The 25,697-nt window shown below is 64.1% G+C and overlaps 2 protein-coding genes across 3 annotated transcripts in view; both read left to right on the top strand.

Annotated features, from left to right (window-relative positions):
• Nucleotides 1–11,167, top strand: part of VAC14 (VAC14 component of PIKFYVE complex) — a gene marked incomplete at its 5' end in the record, with an annotated part of 60,500 nt that extends 49,333 nt beyond the window's left edge. For both annotated transcript variants that reach the window (XM_084269979.1, XM_084269978.1), the window contains 5 exons: nucleotides 5,610–5,784; nucleotides 6,496–6,614; nucleotides 7,460–7,539; nucleotides 9,160–9,310; nucleotides 10,904–11,167. In XM_084269979.1, the coding sequence (XP_084126105.1) occupies nucleotides 5,610–5,784; nucleotides 6,496–6,614; nucleotides 7,460–7,539; nucleotides 9,160–9,310; nucleotides 10,904–11,066 (688 nt within the window). In that variant the 3' untranslated portion in view covers nucleotides 11,067–11,167. The remainder of the gene's footprint in view (nucleotides 1–5,609; nucleotides 5,785–6,495; nucleotides 6,615–7,459; nucleotides 7,540–9,159; nucleotides 9,311–10,903) is intronic.
• A 2,706-nt stretch (nucleotides 11,168–13,873) lies between these two features.
• Nucleotides 13,874–25,340, top strand: MTSS2 (MTSS I-BAR domain containing 2; the record flags this gene model as incomplete). Its single annotated transcript, XM_084269982.1, has 14 exons — nucleotides 13,874–13,942; nucleotides 17,535–17,596; nucleotides 17,721–17,794; nucleotides 19,390–19,474; nucleotides 19,651–19,742; nucleotides 19,842–19,916; nucleotides 20,661–20,818; nucleotides 20,909–21,016; nucleotides 21,181–21,278; nucleotides 21,692–21,899; nucleotides 22,579–22,653; nucleotides 22,961–23,137; nucleotides 23,237–23,402; nucleotides 24,431–25,340. 14 exons carry the CDS (start codon nucleotides 13,874–13,876, stop codon nucleotides 25,201–25,203), a joined length of 2,220 nt encoding a protein of 739 aa, XP_084126108.1. The 3' UTR covers nucleotides 25,204–25,340.
• Between the last annotated feature and the right edge of the window lie 357 nt (nucleotides 25,341–25,697).

Below are 25,697 nucleotides of genomic sequence, written 5' to 3'. Positions count from 1 at the left end.
CCAGGATCCACACGTCTCCTCCCCAGATCCACACATCTCCTCCCCAGATCCACACATCTCCTCTTGAGATCCACACGTCTCCTCCCAGGATCCACACGTCTCCTCCCCAGATCCACACATCTCCTCCCAGGATCCACACATCTCCTCTTGAGATCCACACGTCTCCTCCCAGGATCCACACATCTCCTCCCAAGATCCACACATCTCTTGAGATCCACACGTCTCCTCCCAGGATCCACACGTCTCCTCCCCAGATCCACACATCTCTGTGGCTTTCTCCAGGTTTCCCAGGGGAGCTCCATAACCATCAACAAGAAAGCGAGGCTGGTGAGGTTGAGAGGAAGGTTCAGGCTTTGTCACATGTTGAACTAGGGCTCCCCAAAACGCCCTCACCCTTCCCACCAGTGGGCCCCCCCTTTGATCCGATGCTCCTGTTCCTGCCTGGCCTGACATCTCAAAGACCAACAGGACACAGAGAAGAGTCCAAAAGCTGCATGGAGAAGGAGGTGTGAGTCCTGTCGCTCACATGGTCTTCCTGTGATGGCCCCAGCTCCAGACCTGCCCATCCCATGGACTCACCAGTGCTCTCCAGGGCTGTCCTTGGCTGGGCTGTGCTTTGGGCTTCTCACACCCAGCAGTTCATGATGCTCCACCGTGCCTCTGACTCCATCCCCGGGAGACAGAACCCACTGGGTCCTCTGAGTCTCTTGACGAGGACCTGAGCTCATTAGGAAAATGTGCTGGCAGAGACTTGCTTTGAGATGGGAAGGGGTGGCTGGGAGAGGGGGGATGAAGCAGGCTGAGGGTCCCTCTCCTCCCCAGACCTGCAGAAGGAGCCCCGCTGCTCCTGAACATCCCAAACCCGTCCCCATCCCTTCCATTAAACACCGTCAGGCGGGAGCTGCCGGGGTTGCCATGGTTTCCCTTGCCCGGAGAAGCGGCTCCAGAGGCTGGATTCAGCAGAGGGGAGGGGGAGAAATATGGAGACCTGGGATTTTCTTCCCCGTCACAGCGGGGAAGGACAAGGGAACGGCTCCCTCCTGCCTTCCCCGCTCTCTCCTCCCTCTGCCCTCCATCCTAACGTTACCCACGCTTCTCCTGCAGATCCTGGTTGATCCCAACTGCTGGCCTGTGCTGGGGATGGAGCTCTTCCTGGCAGGAAGGTTTCAGGGGGATTGGGATGGGCATCAGCACCGTGGGGGCTGTGGGTCTCCCAGGCGTGCGGGTTGAGCCGAGGGATCTTGTGGGGAGCCCGGCATGTGGCAGAAAACCCTGGGCAGGAGGGAGGAAGAGGAGGAAGCTTGGAGGGGCTTTACCCTCCTTGCTGCCCCAGGAGAGGCAGTGATCTGGCCTTGTGAGCCGAAAAGCAGAGCCAAGCCCCTCAGAGCATCACTTCCCCCCCCAGCCTCAGCCGGCTCCTTCCGCAGCCGGATCCGGCTCTGTCCCAGTTGCTGGAAGTGGAATGAGAGCATCTCGTTCCTCCTCTCCCTGCTGGGGCCCCGTGTCTGCTCAGAGCTAATAAAGCAAAGCGCTCGCTCTTAATGAAGAAGCACCTGCTTAATTGAACACAGCGGGACGGTGCTCAGCATGGCCAGGCAGCGGGAGGGGGCCAGCACTGCACCCCCCCATCCCAGGGCTCCCTGCAGGTCCCACCGGAGGGGATGGTGCCTTCATCTCTACAGCAGGGCTGGAGTTCATCTCCTGTTTTCCTCTGATTCCATGGAAAACCGGACCTTGGCGCCCTTGGAGTGAGCATCAGGTGGCCCTGGCCCTTCTGACACCTCATCCCTGCGTGCTGCCTCGGAGTGTGGGGCTGGGGCTGAAGTGGTTAAAGGGACAAGCGGGCGGGATGGGAGCTCCACCAGCTCCCACAGCTCCCTGGACCGATGATGTTTAGATTAGCCGGCTTGCCAGGCATCCTTCTCTCAAAGCCAGAGCGCCGGGAGCGACGCCGGGGCTTGCCCTTAATTGGAGATGTGGCTCCGAAGCCGCCCCATCCCTCTGACGTCCCTTGGGCTCTGGCCCACAGCCCTGCAGCAGCTTATGGCTCAGCCCTGTTCGCAGCCACCCCGTCCCACCCCAGCGACTTGTGACCACGGTGGACACCGGTCTGGTGAATGGGGAGGATGCTCTGGCGCTTAGTGGGATGTGGCTGGGACCGGAGGGGGCACGTGGTGACACAAAGCTGGTGGTGGTGACCTTGGTTCTTGCTCACTGAGGGGTTCTTTGGGCTGGGCACAGGGGTTGAAGGTGACCCTCTGGGCCCCTGGGGACCCCTGCTGTGGCTCAGCCCCATCCCAGGCAGCGGGTGGGGACGTCCCCCATCACCGTGCTGCCTCCCAGCTGCCCACAGACACGTTCCTTGGCTCGGCTGGAGAGGCTCGAATGATCCTTTTAATTGAAGGAGTTAAATTGTAATGGCCTAAACACCACACTTCGTTATCGCCACCGCCTAACGACGCGGTGACGCTCGGTGGCTGCTGCCTCCCCAGCACTGGGGGCTTTGGTTTCCACTCCTCTCCCTTGGGGGCTCGCCCGGTCCCCATGGGTGATGTGTCACCTGCAGGGATGCAGGGATGCAGGGGAGCCCTGGGGAGTGGCATCCTGATGGGATGATGCTTCGGGGGTGGGGTTGACCGGCTCCTTCCATAGAGATGTGTAAGGCTTCTTCTGGCTGGGCTGTATAGATACACGTGTTTGTGGGGTGTCTGTGCCTGGGGTGTATGGATTTGGGGTACATATGTGCTCCTGCTCATTGTCTCCTGCCCCACTCCCCTTCTGCAGCCACCCCTCCACCGTCTCGGCTGCCGCCTGCTTAGGCTGAAGCCACCTGTCCGCTGCCTGTCCCCATCCCCATCCCCTCCTCCCAGCCAGCCCCACGTTCCCCTCGTGCCAGCGAAGCCTCCCGAGGGATGGGCTCTGGGGACCCCTCCCGTCCCACCAGCAGCCGCCCGGCGCTGGCAGTTGGGCTCAGCTGTCACACAGGCCAGCAGCTGTGGGGCTGGCCGGTTGTCCTCTCCCCTCCTTTGGGGGAAACTGCTTTTGGGATGTGCTGACCAAGGGGCTTCTCTGAGGGGAGTTTGGGAGCTCTGGCTCCGTCAGGTGGTGAGGGTCGGGGGGTGGTGGGGGGTGGTCTGCTGAGCACTGGCAAACTCACTGCACTGGTGGCTCCTGCACCACTGTTCCTTTAACATGCCAAGTGCTTCCAGTTTCCCAGTGCTTCTGGAAGGAGGGGGAGCAAACACAGTCCTTCCCAAACCCAACCCTTCCCAAAGCCAGCCCTTCCCTGCTAATGGAAACCAGGCCTGAAATGAGACAGCAGCTCGCGCTCAGCCCCCTGCACGCTGGGAGCGCAGCGCTGGCCAGCCAAATGTCAGAGCTCCTATTTCTGGAAGGAGAGAGCCCTCCTTTTCCCTGGAATAACATCGGAGCAGGGGGATGGAGACCCAGCTGGTGTCCTTCTCGTGGGTGGGTGAGGGCAGCGCTTGGAGGTTGCTGGCACTGGTGTGGGTTTGGCTGAGCCCTTCATGTCACCCATGTGCCAGGATGGTGTGGGACACCTACAGCCAGGGCGAAGCTGCCCCAGAGTGTCTCTCTGTAGGACCCTTTCCCTGTGGGAGCAGAGTAAATCCTCCCAGTTCCCACTCCCAAGTGCCTGGCACCCGCTCCAGAGCCAAGGATACGGGCATCCAGTTATCCCCTCTGACTGGGAAAGGGTGGGATGGAACCAGCTTGCTCCTGGGCTGGGTTTGGCTATGCCCGTGTGGGTTTGTTTCACAGCAGCTGGGATCTGACCGGATCCTGCCTGCAGTGCCGAGCTATTGGTTTGCTTTTGGCTCCATCAGAGCGGACTAAAAGCCTTCCCTGCCTTCTCCTTCCCTCCCCTCGACGCTTCTCTTCCCTGGCCCTCTCCCTCCTCCGGCCAGCCCGCGTCCGAGCGGCGAGGAGTCGAGGAAGCGTTTTCATCCCCATGAATGCAGCCGGTTACGTAAGAATAATTGGGATAAAGGAGCTTATTTATCACAGCCCGTTCCATTTGAAGGGGGTCCGGGGCGAGCGCCGCGCTGGGTTATGTAAAAGCCCACACAGAGCATCTCATTGTCCGGCCCCGGCCACGCGGGATGCAGGAGCTGCCGATGGAGAGGAGACAGGGCTGGGAAAGGAGGGGATGGGTCGCTCGGCAGAGTTGGGAGGATGATTTGGGGGATGGGGGGGGTTCTTCCTTCATGCTTCAGGAGGAGAAATCCATTTCGTCCTTCCCCATCCATCTCCTGTGGCCCTGAAGCACCTGGCTTTGGGGTACAGTCTTTGGTGTCTTCCCGTGGCCGTGTGGTCTTCCTGTGGTCCTTCTCCACAGGGATGGGAGCTGAAAACTCACCTCCCTCCTGTTCCTCACTCCAGGAGGTGAAAACCTGACCCCCAAGGTGGAAGAGGGGTTCAGATGTGACTCCCAGCCAAACCAAGCCCTGCTGAGCAGCTAGTGAATGCTTCCCAGTCATCTGCTGAAGCAGTCCCTCCTTGTTTGGCCTCCTCAACCCTTCTGAGATGCCTCAGGGCCTGGAGGCAGAGGGGATGTGGAAATTTGGATGTCAGCTGGGGTTATCTGGTGGGGAACGGTGCTCGGTGGGAGTCAGGGGAGAGCGGAGATTCTCTGAGGGTCATCAGCATCCCTCCTGCTGCCCAGCTTCCCCATCAGCCCGTGGGGGAGAGATGGGGACCTGGGGAGCATCCCAGCTTCAGGGGGTGCTGGGTTGCTGGGGGGAACCCCACCAGGTCTCCCCGATGAGAGCACCAGCAAACTGAGCCCGATGCCGGGCAACAGTTCAGGTGTCCTCAGACAAACTGCCCAAGAAGGCAGGAGCCCAGAGAAAAACAGGAAATCCCCAAATCCAAACAAACAGGAAAGGAAACCACCAAAAAAGAAAGAAAGAAAGAAAGGAAAAAACCCCACGGGTTGTGGTTTGTGGGCTAAAATGTTGGAAAGCTGGAGGATGCCCCAAGATTTGCTCCTGCTGTGACCTGCTGGGCCTGGCCAGGCACATCGGCACCTTCCCGCTGCGCTGGCCAGAGCTCCACAGCCCCTTGGCACCAGATCTCCTGGGAGCTGGAGCATGGAGGAGTTCAAAGGGCAAAGTAGAGGAACAGGGGGTGGGCAGCAGGGACAGCAGCCTCTGGCACCCCACCAGTTCCCAGTGTCAGAGGGGATACTGGTCTGACTGGGCCACCAAGGTGCCATCTGTAAGCCCGCTGCTGTGGGTATCAGGGTGGGAGGCGATGCTGAACCCGCTCCAGGAGGTGGCTTGAGGGGCCATCAAGCCCTGGGTGGGTGCTGGCCAGGTCCTGGCGTGGCATGGCATGGCATGGCATGGCATGGCATGGCTCGGCATGGCATGGCACAGCACGGGATACATCTTAGCCCAGATGGGTTCTTTCAGCCCTGCAGCTGGTGCTGCTGTCTCTGGTCCCACCATGTGTGCCCATGTCTCATCCCCAGAGCTCTCTGTGGGAAGGAGGTGATGGACAGGCTCAGGTCAGGGTCTTGGCTGCTTGTTAACCATCTCTGCTCATTAACCATCCCCACCCCGTTTTCTCTCCCCTCTGATGTGCAGGCAGCTCTGTCTCCTTCTGAACGCAGAGAACATCTTCCACTCCATGGCAGACATACTGCTCCGGGAAGAGGACCTCAAGTTCGCCTCTACCATGGTCCACACCCTCAACACCATCCTGCTGACCTCCTCCGAGCTGTTCCAGCTGCGGAACCAACTGAAGGACCTGAAGACCCCGGTATGGGCAGCAGGACCAGGCTCTGCTGCAGTGGGAGACGTAAAGGGGGCGGTGGGGACCCGGCAGCCGTCTGGGGACACATCTTGCTGCTCAGTCCTTGCCCAGCAGGTCCCTGGCTGGAGCTTGGGCATCTGGGGCGGCCCCTTCAGACCTTTTCTCTCGAGGAATTGAGGGGGGCTCAGAGGATGCACCCAATTCTTCCTCTTCTCTGCCTGGGTGGGAACGGGCTCCCTGCGCCTTGGAGCAGCTGCCATCTCCCTCCCTCTCTCCACCCCCAACATGAGCCAGGGGACAGGTGACAATGGGAGCAAGAATCCCCCTTGGTCCCTCAGCTGTTCCCGCCGGGAACGCAGGCACGGGGTCTGCTGAGCAGCTGCCGCTGCCACCAGTGACATCCAGGCAAGGCAGGGAGAGGGAGGAAGATGACTCCTCCTCCTCCTCCTCGTGCTGAAGGCCAGCCATGCGGTGGTTTCCCCTTGGCTGAGCCATCCTGTGGTGGACACGGCAGCCCCATCATGCTGCCACCCCAAAACCTTCCTGGGCTCTATCTCTCAAGGCTGGTGGGTCCAGAGCCATCCCTGGGTGGCATCTGGGTGGCCCTGGCACCAGTGCTTGCGAACCTGGCAGCTCAGTGTTGGGGACCTGGGGCTCCCCTCGCCGCATCCTTCCTCCAGCTGCTGACCCAGCCCCGATGGCTCTTTCTTTCCCCAGGAAAGCCGTAACCTCTTCTGCTGCCTGTACCGCTCCTGGTGTCACAACCCTGTGACGACCGTGTCCCTCTGCTTCCTCACCCAGAACTACAAGCACGCCTACGACCTCATCCAGAAGTTGTATCCTTTGAGGGGGTTTTCCACAAGGCTGTCGCTCGGCCTGGCCCCTGGTCCTTCTGTGGCCACCAAGGTCACCCCACAGCCCAGCCCAGCCATCCCAGTCCCTACCGGAGCGGCAGCATCCCCGCAATGAGAGGCCAGGGCAGCCCATGCTGGGCTCACGCCACCTCCCTTCCTTCTATCGTCCTTTTTGCAGCATAAGAAGAGGAAAGCGAGCGCTGGCTGAGCCCTGACCTTCCCCTGCCCGCGAGGGGAGGCTCCTCAGCATCCTCTTCCTCCCAGGAAGACGAAGGCTTAGGCCTCCTGGCCCGGTGAGGAGCAGGCATCACCCAGCGTGGTGTGGTTCCTGGCATGGTTGCTGTCTGCCCACAGCACGAAGGTTATTCTCATGTGCCAGGAAGCCTTCTCCACACCCAGTAACGCGCTCGGGTGCCCTGTCTGGCACACGACCGCCTTTTCCCATGGGGAAAGGGGATGGGAGCACTCTGCTCCATCCCATGGGCCAGGAGGGCCAAAGTGAGCATCCTCCCTTACACCATCTTCCTGCAAGCTGCTGGGTTGGGGGGTTATTTTGGGCAGCCTGCCTTTCCCCCATCCTTGCCCATACATCCCATCTCCTTCCCCCATCCCTGCCTATGCATCCCATCTCCTTCCCCCATCCCTTGGCCGCCCCACAGCCCTGCCTGCCCACATCCCACAGGAGCTGTGGATGGATTTGGGGAGGGTTTTGGGGAGGGTTTGGCAGTGCCATGATCTGCATACCGGGCGGGCATCACTTGGGCAAACCTTCTACTGCCACCAGGCCACCCTTATCCCAAGGCACCGGCCTTAACGGCCACTTCCAGCGGGGATCTGGAGGTCACTGTGGATTTCCTCACTGAGGTGGACAAGCTGGTGCAGCTCATCGAGTGCCCCATATTCACATGTAAGGAAGCAATGTCATCATGGGGAAGGGGTGTGCGTGTGTCCCCCCCCAACACACACACATCCCCCCCCTCTCTCCCTGCTCCTCCGTGGCGAGCAGCAGCCGCTACACAGATAAATAGAGCAGAAGTTATGAGACTTCTTGCCGGGAGGTTTGCCCAGCGCTGGAGCTGCCCGCTGGGGGTGGGCTCACTGGCAGCACTGGTGAGGGAGGGGGGTGGGAGAAGGGGGGGGGGCATAGTTTGCCCCCCAGATATAGGTTAAGGGAGCGAGCGGTGCTGGCACCGAACAAAGGGATGTGGGGGATGGATGGGGCTGGACCACGCTGAGCATCTCTGTCGGGATGCGGGTGGGGTGTCGGGGAAGGGAGCCATGTGTGCTGCCTGTGGATGCACTGGGCAATGTTGGGGTGCAGCTGGGGTCCACAGCGAGTGGAAAGGTGGAGTGTGTCTGGAAACGGAGCCCTAAAAGCCCTGAGCTGCTTCTCTGTCCAGGTCTGCACCCCCCCACCCTCCCAGCAGTTGGTGAACGCAGCCAGGGCTGGGCTGGGGGCACAGGGACGTGCTGGGACCCGAGATGGGGGGACATGTGCTGGGGTGACCTGTGGCTGGGGGGAGGTTCTTGCTCCAGCGATGCCGTTGGGCTGCTGCTGGGCTCCATCAGGAGGTATCTCCATCTGGAGAATATTTGGGGAGAAGAGGGTTGGACCAGCTGGGGAGCAGAGATGGGTGGCCCGTGGTCACGCTCCCTCCCGCAGTGCCCCTTCCCCATCCCGAAGGTGACTTCCCCACCCTGCAAGGCACCTGCCTGTCTCTGGTGGTTTCCACAGCCTGGTGCTAGTGGCAACCAGGAGGTGGGATGCCAGGGCAGAGACCTCTCTCCCCATCCCCTGGGCTGCCCCAGATGGGACCTCAGTTTTCTGTGGGGCTCCAGAAGGTCCTGATAGCCTCAAGCTCTGCAAGGGACAGAGCAGGAAGGTGGTTTCCCCTCTGCAAAGCTACCCCATGGTGAAGCACACGTAACTGTGGGGGGCTCAGAGAGAATCATAGACTGGTCTGGGTTGGGAGGGTCCCCAAGGATCACAGAGCTCCAACCTTCTGTCACAGGCAGGGCCACCAACCTCCGGGCCTGGAGCTACACAAGGTTGCCCAGGGCCCCATCCAACCTGGCCTTGAACACCCCCAGGGACGGGGCACCCACCCCCTCTCTGGGCAGCCTGTTTCAGATCACTTCTGCTCCAGAGAGGACCTGGGAAGGTGTCACCCAGCCCTCCTTGCATGGGATGTCCCAGGATGTGGGTGTCTCTGCTAGGTCTTGCAGAAGCTGAGGAGCAATCTCACGTTGCATTCTTGGGGCAGGCAGCACGGGCGAGCTCAGGGATGGGAGGCCAGGCAGCCTCTGTCCCCTCTGTCCCCATCCCCTGTGGCAAGAAGAGGGGCTTGTCACAAGTGTGGGGGACAGTGTGGGGTAACGGCAAGGGAGAGGCCACAGGTGCCCCTTGGGTGGGCTGGCACAGGTGGGCTTTCAGCCTCCCCAGGACCATCAGACGGGGGTCCAGAGGAGCCGGCTACAGCGCCTGGAGATGAAATGGATTTTCCCCACCTTCCTCTTCCTCTTCCAGACCTACGCCTGCAGCTGCTGGATGTGAAGAACAACCCATACCTGATCAAGGCTCTGTACGGGCTGCTGATGCTGCTGCCCCAGAGCAGCGCCTTCCAGCTCCTCTCCCACCGCCTGCAGTGCGTGCCCAACCCCGAGCTCATGCAGACCGCGTAAGTGCCGGGGGGGACAAACCCCTACCATCCATCTGTGCGTCCCCCACCCCACAGCCAAGCATCCCCACGATCCCCAGCTCAGCCTCGTGCTGTCCATTCACACACAGACCCCCCCACACACCCCCACCCCACGCTCCCCGGCTCGGCGCTGCGGCCGCTCCGTGCCCCGTGGCCGGGAGCGTTGGCTCGGGGGGTTTTTTGTGTCTATATTTGGTAACCCTGGGAGGGCTGTGCCTCATCCACAGGCATTTGGCATCCGGGATGGAAAATTTCACTTGTGGGGTCGCTATGGAAACCAGCAGAGCTGGGAAGGAGGTTTACGGAGAGACACTCTGACAATCAGGGGGGGTGCTCCCCCCAAAGCCTTCTCCACCCCAATCCCAAGCCGGGCAGGCGACACGACACCCAAAAGGTCTCTGTCACCCGCAGCTGCCTGGGGCTGGCTGCTCCATCCCCCTCCCCGAGGCTTTCGGGGAGCCAGACGCAGCGATGCGCGAGGGCGGCATCTCCCCAGGGACCAGCCGAAATCCCCGTGCCCCCTACCCAGGGGTGCTGCCCACCCAGCTCATTAGGTACCTGCGGTGGGATTGACTCCCCAGCTAATGATGGCGATGGGGTGGGAAGCGGGGGGAGGGGGGGATCTGCCTTCACAAAGCCCTGGGAACAAAAAGAGGAGCTCCGAGGTGGGCAGGTTTCCGAATTAACCCCCCCACTGCCGCCACCCCTTGGCTTTTAACTGCTCCCCATGGGCTGGCTTTTATCCCTCCTGGCCTCTGGCGCTGAGCTCCTGCCCACAACCTAATTTTAATTAGGGAGGGGCTGCATGTGCTTCTCCCCCACACTCCCCCCCCTGCCTACTCCCCTGTGTCCCACTCCCCACTCAGCCCCAGCAGTGGGGGTTTTTCCGAGCAACCGGAGCTGTCAGACGGCCTGAGCATCTGATTAACTCTGACCTACATTCCTTCGAACGCCGAGCCGGCTTTCATAACAGCCCAGCCCCAGCTGCCCACTCTCCGGGGGGATGCCGCTGCCTCCGGAGTCGCCTGCCATCATCCTTGTGTCCCCCGCAACGGGTTGGTCACACACACACCCCCCACCACCACCCTTCCTTGTGTGAGGATCCTCTGAGGATGAGCAGAGTCCCTGGGAGCCCAAAAAATGGAGTCAGAACCCAAAAATGGGGCTCCCCCGGGACCCCAGCTGCAGGTGCTCACCCCCTGGGGCTGTCCCTGCTGCAACCAGCTCTCCTCTGGGCTGTAGTACATGGATGGTTTTTTTGCTTACTGGTAAATCCAAGCAGGGAAACTGAGGCAGCAGCATCCTTTCCAGCCAGCCTTGCTGCTTTTGGCTGGAGTGGGTTGGGACAGGGGGGAACATCCATGTCGGAGGGGTTAAACCTCCCTGTGTGGGATGCTAAGGCAGATGTCCCCTTTCTCGTGTCCCGGGACGTCTTGGCTTTTTGGGGAGGGCAGCAGGTCTCTGGGGGTGTTTAACAGGGCACTGAGATGGGCTTGGCCTTTGGTGCTGCCCGTGATGGATGCCTGGCATCCCTGCCCACTCCAGCCTTCCCTCCCGGCTCCCTCCCCACAGGGATGGCACCAAGCCCAGCGCTGGCTTCAAGAGGCCCTCAGCCTCCAACATCGACTACACGGAGCTGCTGCAGCACTTTGAGAAGGTCCAAAACAAGCACCTGGAAGCGCGGCACCAACGCGCCGGCCGAGCAGAGCAGCTGGACCGGCGGGTGGTCCTCTGAGCATCCCCACGGCACCCGCAGGCGTGCACAGATCCCGGGGGCAGGGACCAGGGGGTGCGGACCGAGGGAAGGGGAACACCGGTTGCTGGCTGCCGGAGGATGTGGTGGGTTTAACGGCTGAGGGAGATGGGTGGTGGTTTTATTCCTCCCTGGTCCATGTGGGTGGTGGGTGGGGGCTCCTAGGACATGGACAGCTTGTCCCATGGGCAACACAGGGCCGTGGGGAAGGGCTGCAGGAGGAGAGGGCCGGGGGAAGGCACCTTGTCTTCTCTTCACAGTAGGGCGAGTGAGGAAACTCCCCTTGGCTCTGCTAAAGCCTTCCCCGTGACTGTCAGCTGAGCGCCCGGCCTCCTGCCAGCCGAACCGGAGGGGAAGGGAAGATGGGAGCAACCCCCTGGCCTCCCAGCGTGGGGGCTGCCGGACGCCTCTCGCCATCCTGGCTTCCACCCTCCGGCTCCGATGCCGTGCTGGAGCATCTCACCTGGGGTCTCACACTCCTGGTCCCTCCCGCTCCCCACATCCGCGGCCCGGCATGGACGGCAGCGCGGCCTGAACTCCCGGCCAGCACCGGAGGCACGGGGTGGGGGGGGCACAGCGGAGACCCCCATCGCACCCAGCGCCGGGCTCAGGTCGTTGTTCCTACGTTAAGCTCCCCACAGTGAAATAAACAAGCGATGCAGAGCAGCCCGGCCCCAGTAGCTCAGCTCCCCATCCTCGTGGAGCCAAAAACCCTCCGAGGGCAGGGGGATGATGGCGTGGAGTATCTCGCTCGACCCCGAGCCCCAGGCTGGCCCAGCCCTGCCACGTTGGCTCCGCAGTGAGCCGGGCTTTTCCGCCTGCTCTTCTTCCCAGCAGGAGGAAAAAATAACCCCAGACCGCAGCCGAAATCCTTCCAGGCCGCGCTCACCGAACCGCAGCACGGTGACCGGCATTTTCCTGGCCCCAAGCAGCCACCGGCGCTGCCGGCGCCCCGTCCCGCGGCACTGAGGGACTGGGTGCCACTGTGGTTTGGGTCACGGGTGCATCCCCGTCATGTTTCGGGCCCTCACCTGATCCTGAGGAATGGGGGTTGGAGGAATTCATGGAGTTTTTACGGCCTTTGGCCTGTTTACAGCTGAGCCGGGCTCTGGCAGCGGGTTCCCCCACCAGCCCCGCCGCCGGTGCTGCTTTGGCCAGGATAAAGACATTCCTGTCATTCCCGGGAAAGGGTTTTCCAAACCCGGTCACGGTGGGTTCATTTTAACAGCCGAGCCTTCAGGATGGGCTGGGGCAGGGTGTCCTGCTGCCTGTCCCCCAGCGCTGCCGGGGTGGGACGTTGCCAGCCTGGGCCAGCGCTGCCGCTGGACACGGGGCTCTGCCCGTGGCTCCGGCAGGGCTCTCGGCGGCTGAGCGGCCTCTTTCCACACCGAGGGATGGGGTTTATGGGGAGAAATTCCAGCCGGCTGCCGGAGCCGTAATCGTTTCCGTATGGGTGGCTCTTGACCAGCGCCGGCCCAAGCGCGACGGTGCCGGCGGGGCAGCGCCGGCGGGGACTCCGGGATGCTTTCCGGGTGTGAAGGGGAACTGGCGGCTCGGACTGGACCTCTCGCCCTGACCGAGCATCGGTTCACTGGTGTATCAGGGGCTCAGCCCAGCCCCCCCCCCCAGATCCCAGAGGCTGGGGATGGGGCCTCGGGATGGCCATGGGGAAGAGGCTTCGTCTGCTGGCAGGCCCTGCGTTTCCCACGGCTCTCCAGTAATCGGGAGCTGGGAGATGTCTCGAGCTGCCTTATAACTGCCCCAGAGGGCATTAAACCTGAACTTGAGCCCAGGGGTTTGCCAGCAGCCTGGCACCCACCTTCCCCAGGTAAGGAGGGCGGTGGGACCCAAATGGGCATTTGAAGAGGGGCTAAACTGAGCCCTGGCCCCACAGCATCCCCCCCACGCCCCCCCTGGTCTCCACGGGGGCTGCCCCTGCGCATCCTGGGTTGGTCCCCCTGCTGACCCCAGGCCCAACATTCCTGAGCACACAACCGGGCAAGAGCATCTTTTGGGGCTCCCCCTCTGCTCTGTGAGTCTCCTACCAGTGGGGCTGCTCCCCCTTCCCGACCCCCCCCCCCCCCCCCCCCCAAGTCCCAGCATCCCCAACCATCCCTCGGGGCTCCCTCCACTGCAGCCCTGGGGCTCCTGGAGCTTCTCCCCGCGACCCGCCTCGCAAACGGCTCCCGGAGCATCCCCGAGGAGCATCCCCCAGCACCAGCCCCGGCATCCCAGCGCATCCTTCGGGTGCCCGCAGAACCCCCCCTCCCTGAGCATCATCATCATCCCCCCCCTCGGCCCCGCAGCCCCGGCATCCCCCCCCCAACCCCCGCTCCGCCTCCTTCCCCCCCCCCGGGCCCCGCGGCGGGCGGCGCATGTGCCGCGCAGATCCCGCCCCGCTCCGCCCCCGCCACCGCCCCGGGGCGCCGCTCTCCGCGCCCCACTCCGCGCCCCGCTCCGCGCCCCGCTCCGCTCCCCGCGCCCCGCTCCGCTCGTTCCGCGCCGCCACCGGGGAGGGGAGGGGAGGGAAAGGGGGGGGGGGCGGCGGGTCCGCTCAGCCCCCGGCGAGAGGGGAAAGGGGCGGGGGAGGGGGAGAAGGGGAGGAGTGGGGGGGGCGATGCACCGCGCCGCGCCCCGCCCGGCCCCCCCGCCGCTCCGCCGCCCCGCCACCGCCACCGCCGCCGCCGCCGCCGCCCGGGCGCCGCCCGCCCCCCGCCGCCGCTGAGCCTGGCCCGCCGCCGCGGCCTCCCCCGGCGGCGCCGCCCGCCCCGGGCTGCCGCAGCGCCGCGATGGAGACGGCGGAGAAGGAGTGCGGAGCCCTCGGCGGCCTCTTTCAAGCCATCATCAACGATATGAAGGTAGGAGAGACATCCCCCCCCCCCCACCACCACCACCCCAATCCCCACCACCCCTCCTCTCCCTTCCGCTGCCGTGACAGCGCTTCCCCCCCACCCCCCCATCCTCCTCTGCCCCCACCGCATCCTCCCCTCCCGGGCCCCGGCTGCGGGCAGCCCCCGCTCCGCCGCTGCGGGCACGGACCGGCCAGCATCGGGCTCCGCCGCGGGTACCGGAGCTCCGCTTTCCGCCCCCCCCCACCCTCCACGGGCTGGGTATCGCGACCGCGGGTCGGGTTTCGGGGTCCCACATCAGCCCCGCGTCGGGGGTCGCGGTACCCCATCGGGCATCGGAGACTGGTACTGGGTGCTGGAGCACCCACAGCAGCCGCATATTGGGCACCGGGGGCCTGCGCTGGGCATTGGACCCCACGCCGGGCGTTGCAGCCCCGCACCAGCCCCGTACCCCTCACCGGGTGTCGGAGCCCCGTGGTGGGTATCGGAACCCCGTATCAGCCCCATACCCACCACTGAGTGTCAGAGCCCCATGTCGGGTGTAGGAGCCCAATACCAGCCCCATATCCATCTCCGGGTACCGGAGCCCCGTGTCGGGTATCACGGACGGGGCATCCCTGCCCCGCGTCAGGCACCGGTGGCCCCGCGCCGGGTGCTGCCGCCCGTGGGGCGTCGCGTGGCCCCGCCGCCCTCCCTCCCCAGCTCAGATTTCTGCGGGACCCACTTGGGGTTCTCACCAATGGAACAAAAAGGTCCCCCTGGCTCCTGGATCCCATTTCCCAACCTGGGGGACGGGGCATCACCTCCCCCCCCTCCCCCGGGAGCAGGATGGGGCTGTATTTAAAAACCCAAAAAATAATAATCCCGTTTTTTGTTTGTTTCCATATTGAAATATTAAAAAAACCCAATGATTTACAGTTGGAGGGGGGGTAGCATTTTTGCCTGGGGGTGAGCAGGGGGTCCCGATGGGTTTCTTCATCTTAGGGGGGGGCTGAGATTCCCACTGCCAGCCCCAGCGTTGGGTTTTAGCCCCAATCATTTTTGGGAGGCAAAAGCTCTCTTCTTCCTCCTCCTCCTCCTCTTCCTCTCTCCTTACTGCAGCCCAGGCCAGACAATGCTGTCATTGCCAAAGCAGGGGAGGGGGGATAAAAAAAACCCAAGGAGCTTTTTAACCCCTTCGAGGGGCGCAGGGCTGCGCGGGGCCGCACGCCGTTCGGGGCTGGGAGGAGAGTCCTCGAGGGAAGAATTCCCTTCTCTTTGCAGGCACCAGCCCCAGGGCTGGCAGGGAAGGGTGCTGGGATGACCAGTCACCACCTGCTCCTTGCCCCAAATGCCTTCACCCCAGTCAGCCCCGCCGAGTCCCTTGTCCCCAGGGTGGAGGTGGGGACAGAGGTGCCTCAGTTTCCCTGTTCCCACTCTGCCCCCATCCTGCCCTGAGGCTGCTGAGGGGATGAGCCAGCCCGGAGCCGTCACCTCCCTGGCCGGTGCTAGCCCAGCCCCATGGAGGTGGTGGTGCCAGGAGCCCCTCACCATGGCGTTGCACATCGGTGTGCCCAAGGAAACAGGAGCTGGACCAATTCCCCTGCCCTTTGTGGGTGGGAAAGATGGAGGGGGGGGGAGGAACCCAATTAAAAAGAAGCAGCAAGAAGCCCTGCCACGCTTGGCTCGTCCCCTGCCCAGCTCCGCTGGCCCCTGAGGGCGCATCGTCCCTGTCCCCATCCCTGTCTGCCACCCACGTGGGTGTCCCGGCGTGGGCGCTGGGGGACGGGGAAGAGTAACCCACAGCCCCCTCCCCAACTGGCATTTAACGGCTTCGGGTCCCACGCCAGGACCTCTGCGTAGGGGCAAAGGGACGTTGTTTCGGTGGCAGGGAGGACGCGGGGAGCCAAGCCTGGTGGCACTCCCCAAGCCGCCTTCGTCCCTCGTCCCTCTCTTCCAGCGTGCTCAGCGTCCCTGGGCGACCTTGGCATGTCCTTGTCCCCGTTGTCCTCATCCCCATCCTCCTCCCGCCCGGCGTTTGCGGAGGGCTGGGACCATCGCGACGCGGCCCCTTGTTTTGGGGGGGGGGACCTCTGCTCACCCTCCTGGGGGATGGTGGCCCTGGGAAGGTGGCTGCACCCTCCAGCAGTGGCCATCCCTGGGGACTCAGGCCACTGCCACAAGTGGCCGGTGCAGTGGTGTCCTCAGAGCCTCCCTCTGCTGACTCGTGAGGAAATCGGGGCTGTCGTGGTCCCCAAAACCCATCATGGGGCTGGGCCTGTCCCCCTCGGTGCAAAGCCTGTCCCCAGGGGTGCCACCAAGGGCAGCTCACAGGGATGTCCGGTGACCCCCACCCTGCAGAGATGGCTCCAGTGCCCGTGTCCCAGCCTGGTGGCCACCCCAGGGGTGTTCACCAGCCATCGGATGGTGGCACCGCGATGGCGTCACTGGGATGACAACACTGGGACTGACCTCACCAGGACAGTAGCACCAGCATGGTCTTGCTGTGACGGTGGCACCAGGACCAGCTTCACTGGGATGGTGGCACTGGGATGGCAGCAGGATGGCCTCACTACGATGGTGGCACTGGGAGAGCCTCACCGGGACGGCATCAGGATTAACCTCACCAGGACACCACAGACTGGCCTCACTGGGATGGTGGCACTGGGATGGCCTTGCCAGATGGTGGCACCAGGATTAGCCTTGCTGGGATGGCACCAAGACTGGCCTTCATGGGATGGCACTGGGACTGGCCTCACTGGGATGGCACCAAGGATGGATGGTCTTACCTGGACTGGCATCTCCAAGGCACCACTGGACTGGTCTTGCTGGGACTGGCCTCACTGGGACAGCGCAGGGATGGCCTCATTGGGATGGTGGCACTGGGACAGCCCTGGGATGGTCCTAATGGCGTGGTGGCACCAGGACAGCCCTGGGATGATGTCATTGGGATAGTGGCACCGAAGACAGCCCTGGGATGGTCTCACTGGGACAGTGGCACTGGGACAGTGCAGGAATGGTCTCAATGGTGTGGTGGCGTCAGGCTAGCCCTGGGATGGGCCTCGCTGGGACCGGACAGCCATGGGATGGCCTTGCCACAGGGGCACTGGGACTGGTCCCTCTGAGATGGCCTCTCCAGGATGACCTAACCAGGATGGCACTGGGGTGACCATTCAGGGCTGGGGATACCCCAGACCCCTCCTCCTGCCCCACCAGTCCTCAGGAGCAGGATGGGGCTGGGTGCTGGGGCTGGAGCCATCCATGGGGGTGGCTTTAGTGGGAGGCCACGGGCTCTGCTGCTGGCCAGGGTCTCAGATCTTGCTGGGCACCAGCTCCTTTCCTCCCCACACATTTCCAGTCCCATAAGCTGCCTTCATCCCGCTGAGGAGGAGGAGGAGGAGGAAGAGATCACCCAAATCTTGAGGTCTCCAGGCTCGCCGGGGTTGCGTGGCTGGGGGGGGGAGGGAGGGGAGGGAAAGGGCTGTGCTCAGCCTCGGGCAGCCCGCGGAGAAGCCGCAGCCAGGCACGGCCACCGCTGTGATGCTGGGGGGAGGGGGGTTTTGCCCTGCCCGGGACAGGGGGTGCAGGGGTGCCCCAGCTCTCACCATCCCCTTCCTTGCAGAGCTCCTACCCCATCTGGGAAGATTTCAACTCGAAGGCCACCAAGCTGCACTCCCAGCTCAGGTGAGTGGCTGGAGAGGGGGGACACAATGAAAAGACACACCCCCCCTCCTATTCCCCGTGGGCGCATCCTGGGGTGCTCAGCACCCGCTGAGCATCCCCCCCCCCCCTTCTCTCTCTGCCCCAGGACCACGGTGCTGGCTGCAGTTGCCTTCCTGGATGCCTTCCAGAAAGTGGCTGACATGGCCACCAACACCCGAGGTAGGGTCCTCCCCACCCAGGGGTGGGTGTCCCCAAGCTTGACCAGGCAGGGGGACACCTGGCGAGTGTCCCCTGTGGGGTGTCCCCTGCTCAGGTGGCTGGGGTGGGCTTCAGGCAAGAGCTCCAGTGTCTGCGGGGACATCCCCAGCCGAGTTGGAGCATCCCATGGGAAGCAGGGCTGGAAAGATGCTGGGCTGGGGACCCCTGTGGGTGCTGTGCCTCACCACCCATGGGTGCTGAGCCAGTATCTTCTGGCAGGGCCAGTTTGCTTGCAGGGAGATTTGGGGCAATGCACCCCACACCGTGGCCCTCTGCACCCATCTCTACCCAGGTGTGGGGCTGAGCCACCCTCCCGGTGACCCTCATCCCGTGGGAGGTGCTGGGGGACGGGTCTGGCCGCTTTTGGGGGGGCTCCAGGAAAGGGGGAGTAGCTGGAGGGAGACGGTGCAGGACCAGGAACCCACACTGACTGTTCTGGGGATGAACCTCCCAACCCACCCCGGAGACACCGTGAAGAGCTGAGGCTGCAGGGGTGGGGCTGCTGCTATGGGGTGGGGGCTGCTGGACCCCCGGGACCCTCTCTGGGTGCCCACTGGGATGGAGGAGCTGCTTCCCACCGCTCGGCTTCTGCCAAGCAGATGGTTCCGGGCTGGTCTGCGCACTGGCGGCATCCAGACCATCTGGAGCTGCACGGGGACCAGGAGGAGGAGGAGGAGGAGGAGGCAGCAGCTTGAGCCAGGATCAGCTTTGCCTCCAAACCCACTGGCCCACTGCACCCGGAGAGAGGCGGCGGGGGGAGGGTGGGGGGGGGATTAGGGCTCCCCCAGCCCTACAAGTGAGGGAGGGGTTGGGGGGGGGGCAGGCACATAGTGATGGGCACCCCAGGAGTCAGCATCGTGGGCACCCCCGGTTCCTATGGGGGAAGGTGGGGGGGGGGGGAGGCAGAGCGCCAGAGTGGGGAAACTGAGGCAGGGGTGGGGGGTGGGGCCTCACGCGCAGCGCGTGAGCGCGCTGGGGAATCGGATTAGGAGTGGCCGGACCCGGGTAAGAGCATTAGGAGCCGGATTAGGAGAATACCCCGGGCAGGTGGAGAAGGGCTGCGGGCCTGGGGCTCCCCTGCTCCTGCAGAGCTGGGGCGGGGGGGGCTCTGGGGGTACCCAGAACTCCCGCAAAGGGCGGGAGGTGTCTCCTTTTTGGGGGCGGGGGGAGTTAAGGCAGACCGGACCTCGGAGGCTGCCTTCCCTGGGGCTCGCTGGCAGCACTGCCACCGCGTGGCCATCCTTAGGCTTCAGAGTTAACGCCGGCACCGGAAAGGGACGCAAACTGGGAGCAGGTTTTTCGCTCCGAAGCCGCGGGAAGGGCTGTTTCGTGCCTTGTTTATGGGCGGAGGCTGATTTGTTTGGTTTGGGGGGAGGCGGAGGCGACACCCCCACCCAAAGCACCCCCAGCACCCAAGAACATCTCGGCACTGGTCATCCCTGCAGCGAGCCAGCCCGGTCCCAGTCTGCAAACTGGGCTGGGACTGGTTGTGGGGGGGGGGGGTGTCCCCTGCCCCTCCTCAGGTGGTGTTTCACACACACACCCCCCCCCACCAGGTGCCACGCGGGACATCGGCTCCGCGCTGACCCGCATGTGCATGCGGCATCGCAGCATCGAGGCCAAGCTCCGGCAGTTCACCAAGTAAGCCTGCCATCCATGACACGAGTTTGCCGGGCTCAGCCCTGCCTGGCTGAAGGAGGAGATGCTGAGCACAAGGCTGGAGCGGGGTTGGGGGGGGAGGGGGGGACAGCTCACCCCGCCCCCCCCCAGCTCCGGCACACCCCCCCCCACTCTCTGCCTCTATCTCCCTGCTCCAGTGCCCTCATGGAGAGCCTGATAAACCCTTTGCAGGACAGGATTGAGGACTGGAAGAAAACTGCCAACCAGCTGGACAAGGACCACGCAAAAGGTACAGGCGGCACCAGTGGGACCCATTCTGGGGGGGATGCTCTGGTTGGCGGGGAGCGGGGGGCCAGGGACCCCCTCTGACCACCCTCTGTGCCCCCAGAGTACAAGCGAGCCCGCCACGAGATCAAGAAGAAATCCTCTGACACCCTCAAGCTCCAGAAAAAGGCTCGAAAAGGTGACGGGGAGCAGGGGGGGGTTCTTCTGGGGGGGGGGGAGGGGAGGGTACCCCCACCAGCCCCTCCATGGCACCCCTGGCTGGGGCGGGCATCCCGGATGGGCACCCCGGCTGCCTCCCAGGGATAGTGGGCACCCCACCGCCCCCCTGCAGAGAGGGGGGTGCCCAGGGGGGCAGGGGGGAGGTGGGGGGGTGCGTGCCCGGCCCTGGGCCTCTTTTCACACGTTTTCTCTGTCTCCTTCTCTCTCCCCCCCCCACCCCACATCCTCCTGTAGAGCTGCTTGGTAAGTGAACCGCTGCCTCCCCCACCCCCCCATCCTATCCCAGCCCTCTCTCTGCTTCCTCATCTGCTCTCCCCCCCATCCCCATCTTCTCACCCCTTCCTCCACCCCCATCTCCCTGGGGCTGGGGCCGTGTCTGTCCCATCTGTCTGTCTGTCCATCCGCTCCCACCACCCCGCTTTTAGCTTAGCTTAGCGTGCACCCTCCTACCCCCACCACATCCCAGGGCAATGCCAGCCCCACTGCAAAGGGTCCCCTGGTCCCAAGCAGCGGGGATGGGGACGATGGGGTGGCAGAGGAGCCCTCCCTCCCAACCTCAGGGGTGAGGCTGCTCCTAGGATATGAGCCTGGGGTGGGGTGGAGAGAAACCCCCCATGGTACCCTCTGGGATGTGGGAATAGGGTGATGGGGGGGGGGGGGTGTCAAGGGAGCTTGGTGCTGATTGATGGGACCCACCTCGCAGGGAAGGGGGACCTGCAGCCCCAGCTGGACAACGCGCTGCAGGATGTCAACGACATGTACCTGCTGCTGGAGGAGACCGAGAAGCAGGCGGTCCGCAAGGCCCTCATCGAGGAGCGGGGCCGCTTCTGCACCTTCATCACCTTCCTGCAGCCCGTGGTGGTGAGCATGGAGGGGGCTGGGGGGGAGCAGGGCTGTTGCTGCTGATGGGTGGGTGCTGATGCTCCCCCTCCCATCCCTGTCTGGCCACAGAACGGGGAGCTCACCATGCTGGGGGAGATCACCCACTTGCAGGGCATCATCGAGGACCTGGTGGTGCTCACGGCCGAGCCCCACAAGCTGCCCCCCGCCAGCGAGCAGGTCAGTGGGGAGGACTGGGGTGGGATGGGATGGGATGGGATGGGATAGGATGGAATGGGAATGGGGGGGGGAGGACCAGGGTGGGATGGCAGGTGGGGGGGTGGACACAGGATGGGGTCAGGGGGAGTTTTTTTCAGGGGGCTTAAACCCCACCCTCCCTGCAGGTGATCAAGGACCTGAAGGGCTCTGACTACAGCTGGTCCTACCAGACTCCCCCATCCTCACCCAGCAGCTCCAGCTCCCGCAAGTCCAGCATGTGCAGGTATGGGGGGGGCTTCTGTGCCTGGAAACCCAGCCCTCTTCGTTACCAGGGTGGGGTGGGGGGGCTAATGACCATGGGGGTGCTCGTGTCCACCTTGATACAGCCAACTGGTCCCCAGGGAGGCAGAGGCACTGGGATGGGGCTGGTGGACCTCTGGGGCAGGATGATGTGAGCCGTGCAGGGGGTTCAGGGTGGGGGGGCAAATACGTCAGCTTTGCCATGTGCCCCTGCTACAGGGGGGACCTCAGAAGGCAAAGGGATGCCCTGGGAGGACCACGTGCCTCAGTTTCCCCAGGCTGGGGCACGGGGTGTTGGGCTGCCCAGGGACCCCGCTGCCTCCGAACCTCCGTCTTAAACTCTCTTCTCCTTCCTTTGTCCTGGCGTGTCCCTGTGCCCCCCCGGCGCCCCCCCAGCAGCGTTAGCAGTGCCAAGGGTGGCGTGGCGTGGCCCGGCGGGGCTCAGACCTGCTCACCCAGCTCCACCTATCGCTACCGCAGCCTGGCGCAGCCCCCTGCCACCGCCCGCCTCTCCAGCGTCTCTTCCCATGACTCCGGCTTCATCTCCCAGGATGCTGCTTACTCCAAGCCGCCTTCCCCCATGCCCTCGGACATCACCAGCCAGGTAACCCCCCACCCCCAGGAACCCTCCCTGTGCCTCAGTTTACCCTTCTGTAGAATGGGTGGGCACAAGGGCCCGGTGCAGAGGTGATGCCCACCCCCCACCAGCCCACTCCAGGTGTGTTTCCAGCTGTCCTGGCATCATGGGAGATAAATATGGGGAACTTGGGGGAGGATGCCTGCCCTGCACCCCCACTGCAGAGAAACCCAACTGTGACACCCCCCCATGGATGAGGCGCAGGGGTCTTCCCTCATGTGAGGGGAGTGGGGCATTTCCCCACCGCCCCAGCCCCATAATGCCCATTTTGTGCCAGTCCCCCTGGCAGTGTGGAGTGAAGCCTCCCCTTCACCCCACATCCTGGGGATGCTCCAGGACCCCCCCATGGCACCCCCCTTGGGAGCTACACATCCCACTGGGCTGGCACCCAGCACCTCCAGTGCCAGCATCGAGCGGGGACCATCCTCACCCCCCCAAAAATGACCATTGGCTCCGTGGGGCCTGGGATGAGCCGGGAGTGGGGTGGCACAGGGGTTGGGATGGAGCATCCTGGCTTCCACCCAGATGGGTGGGATCCCGCATCAGGTGCTGGGTGGGCTGGGGTGCTGCCATTGTGCCCTGTGCGGGGTCACGGCTGCACCCCCAGCTCACCGCCTCTTCTCTCCCCGTCCTGCTCCCGCTGCAGAAGTCCTCCAGCTCGGCGTCCTCGGAGGCCTCCGAAACCTGCCAGTCAGTCAGCGAGTGCAGCTCCCCCACCTCGGTTAGTGGTGGGCAGGGGGGAGCCTTCATCAGCCACGCCATCCTCTTCCTCTCCTCCCCTCCCCGCTCCTGTCCCCCATCCCACCGGGGTCCTGTGTCCCTACGTGTCCCGTGTCCCCCCCCCAGCATATCCCTTGGCAGGGAGTGCCCACATCTCACCCACCCATCCCACCCTAATGCAGAGCATCCCGTGTGGCACCCGCAGCCTGTGGGACGTTGGTGCCTGCGCCCTCCCACCCTGCCCCGCTTTTGGCTCTGGCTCCTTCCCCCGGCGTCCCCGGCGTCACCCCACACCTTGCCCGTTGCAGGACTGGTCCAAGGCCAGCCCCTACGACCAGCCGGTGGTCCCCACCCTGCAGCGGCGCAAGGACCGCGTGGAGCATCTGCGGGAAGCCGAGCTGGGCTCACCCGCCGTCGGGTACCCGGGCATCGGCGGCGAGGATGCTCCCAGGCCCCGGATGTCACCGGCCACCATTGCTGCCAAGGTACTGGCTCCAGTGGGGGGGGAGGACAAGGGTGGTGGGCTTTTGAGGGGCAACTGGGAGAGGAGCCGGGGTGCTGACAGTGCCGCCTTGCCCCCGCAGCACGGGGAGGAGGTGTCCCCCGCCGCCAGCGACCTGGCCATGGTCTTGACCCGGGGGCTGAGCCTGGAGCACCAGAAGAGCAGCCGGGACTCGCTGCAGTACTCCAGCGGCTACAGCACGCAGACCACCACCCCCTCCTGCTCCGAGGACACCATCCCTTCCCAAGGTACCCACCCCATGGCGGCGAGGGGCACCTGGGGCCACCCGGAATGAATGGCACCCAGAGTGAGGAAAGGGGCTGGCATGGAGGGGCATCCTGGGGCGCGTCCGTGTGTCATGGCATCAGGGTGTGAGCACATCGCGTAGGCGCTGGTGGGGTGTAGGTTCAACGTGTGTTGGGGGAGTTGCATCATGCAACTATATTGTGTAACTGCAGGGCTTCGGTGTTAGTTGGGTGTTAGGTGTTAGTTGGACGTGTGTTGGGTGTTAGTTGGGTGTTAGACATTAGTTGGGTGTTAGTTGGGTGTTAGTTTGGTCTCAATGGCTGGGATTGTGCTGAGTGGTGCAATAACCGCTCATAGCATCCCGCAGGGTGTGGTTGGTGCTGGCTTGTGGTGATGTGTTGGTGCACAGTGGTCCGGTACAGACGGAGATGGTGGCAGATGGTGTGTGGTGGCAGCAGTAGTGGTGGTTGGAGATGGTGTAACCATGGGGACAGGCGTGATCGCGTTGGCTGAGCACGTGCTGGCAGGGTTTGGCTGTGATCCCACTGGGACGGGGAGTGGGTGGGGTGAGTGTGATGGTGATGGTTGGGTTCAACTACAGCTGTGTGGTGGGTGATGGTCGTTGGGTTTTGCCATGGCCATGTGGTGGGTGACGGTTGAGGCTGGTTGCGATGGGCATGGCTGGGGCTGGTTGTGATCCAGTTGGGACGGTGACAGTTGGGTGTGGTTGTGGTGGTCTGTGGGTGCCTTCTGACGGCGATGGCTGGGTCAGCTTGTGGTTGCCTCTTGACGGGTGACCTCTTCAGTTGTGGCTGCCTTCCGACGGTGCCGGTTGGGCTGGATGGTGGGCCTGTCCTGCCAGCACCGGCATCGCGTTGCGGTGGTGGCGGCTGAGGTCGGTTGTGGTTGTGCTGCAGCGGTGTTGCTTGGGGCTGGCTGCGGCGGCAGTGCGGGGGCGGCGGTTGGGTTTGGCGGTGCCGGCTGTGCCGCCCGCCCGGCCACGCTTGACCCCGCTCCCCCACCTCCCCAGGCTCTGACTACGACTGCTACTCGGTGAACGGCGACGTGGAGTGCGACCCCCAGAGCGACTTCGACAAATCCTCCACCATCCCCCGCAACAGCAACATCGCCCAGAACTACCGGCGGATGATCCAGACCAAGCGTCCTGCCTCCACCGCCGGGCTGCCCACCGGCACCAACCTACCGGCCGGCACCACCCCGGGGGTGGCCACCATCCGCCGCACGCCCTCCACCAAGCCCTCGGTCCGCCGGACCCTCTCCAACGCCGGCCCCATCCCCATCCGACCTCCCATCGTCCCTGTGAAGACCCCTACGGTGCCCGACTCCCCCGGCTACGCCGGCCCCACGCGGGTGGGCAGCGAAGAGTGCGTCTTCTACGCCGACGACGCCTCGCCGAACCCCTTGGATTTTGCCAAAGCTTCGCCCAAGCGGCTGAGCCTTCCCAACACGGCCTGGGGCGGCAGCGCCATGGAGATCTCCGTCTACCCCGGGGCTGGCCAGCACCTCTCCACCGAGGAAGAGGAGGACCAACAGTTGGCCGCCAACCGGCACAGCTTGGTGGAGAAGATCGGCGAGCTGGTGGCCGGCGCCCACGCCCTGGGGGAAGGGCAGTTCCCCTTCCCCACCGCTCTCGGGGGGTCAGGCCCCGGTGAGGAGACCCCCGTGCCCCCCCCGGCAGCCTCCATGGACCCCCCGGCCGAAGACATGCTGGTGGCCATCCGGCGCGGGGTGCGCCTGCGCAGGACCGTCACCAACGATAGGTCGGCCCCGCGGATATTGTGATGACGCCATGGCCAGCGGGGACGACACCGCCATGGCCAACGGACCCCCCCCCACCCCCACCCCCCCCCGCCCCCTGGGGGCACCCGCTGCCCCTCCATGGGAGACCCCCACCCGCCGGCAGCCCCTGCCCCCATCGCTGCCCCCCCGCTTTCTGCTCCTCCATCTCCCCCCTTCCCTCTCCGTACCCCGTCCCCCCTCTCGCCCTCTTCCCCTCTGTCTCCCAGTTTCTCTTTAATTTTTCCTCTTCTCCTTTTCTCTCCTTCCTCCCCCCTTTCCCCTCACTTTTCCTCCCCTTTCCCTTCCCTTTTCCTCCCTTTCTCTTCCCCTTCTCTTTCCCTTTTCTTCCCTTCTTTTTCCTCTTCTTTTCATCTTCCTTTCCTCCTTTCCCACCTCCTTTTCCCCCCCCCTTCCTTTTTTCTCTCTCCCCTCCCTTCCTCCCCCCTTTCCCCCTCTCTTTTCCTGTCTTCTCTTTTTCCTTTATCCTTTTCCTTCTC

Source organism: Gallinula chloropus (genome assembly GCF_964237585.1).
Source record: "Gallinula chloropus genome assembly, chromosome: 13".
Lineage (NCBI taxonomy): Eukaryota > Metazoa > Chordata > Aves > Gruiformes > Rallidae > Gallinula > Gallinula chloropus.
Note: the sequence above shows the minus strand (reverse complement) of the source record. Positions and strands in the feature narration are given on the sequence as shown.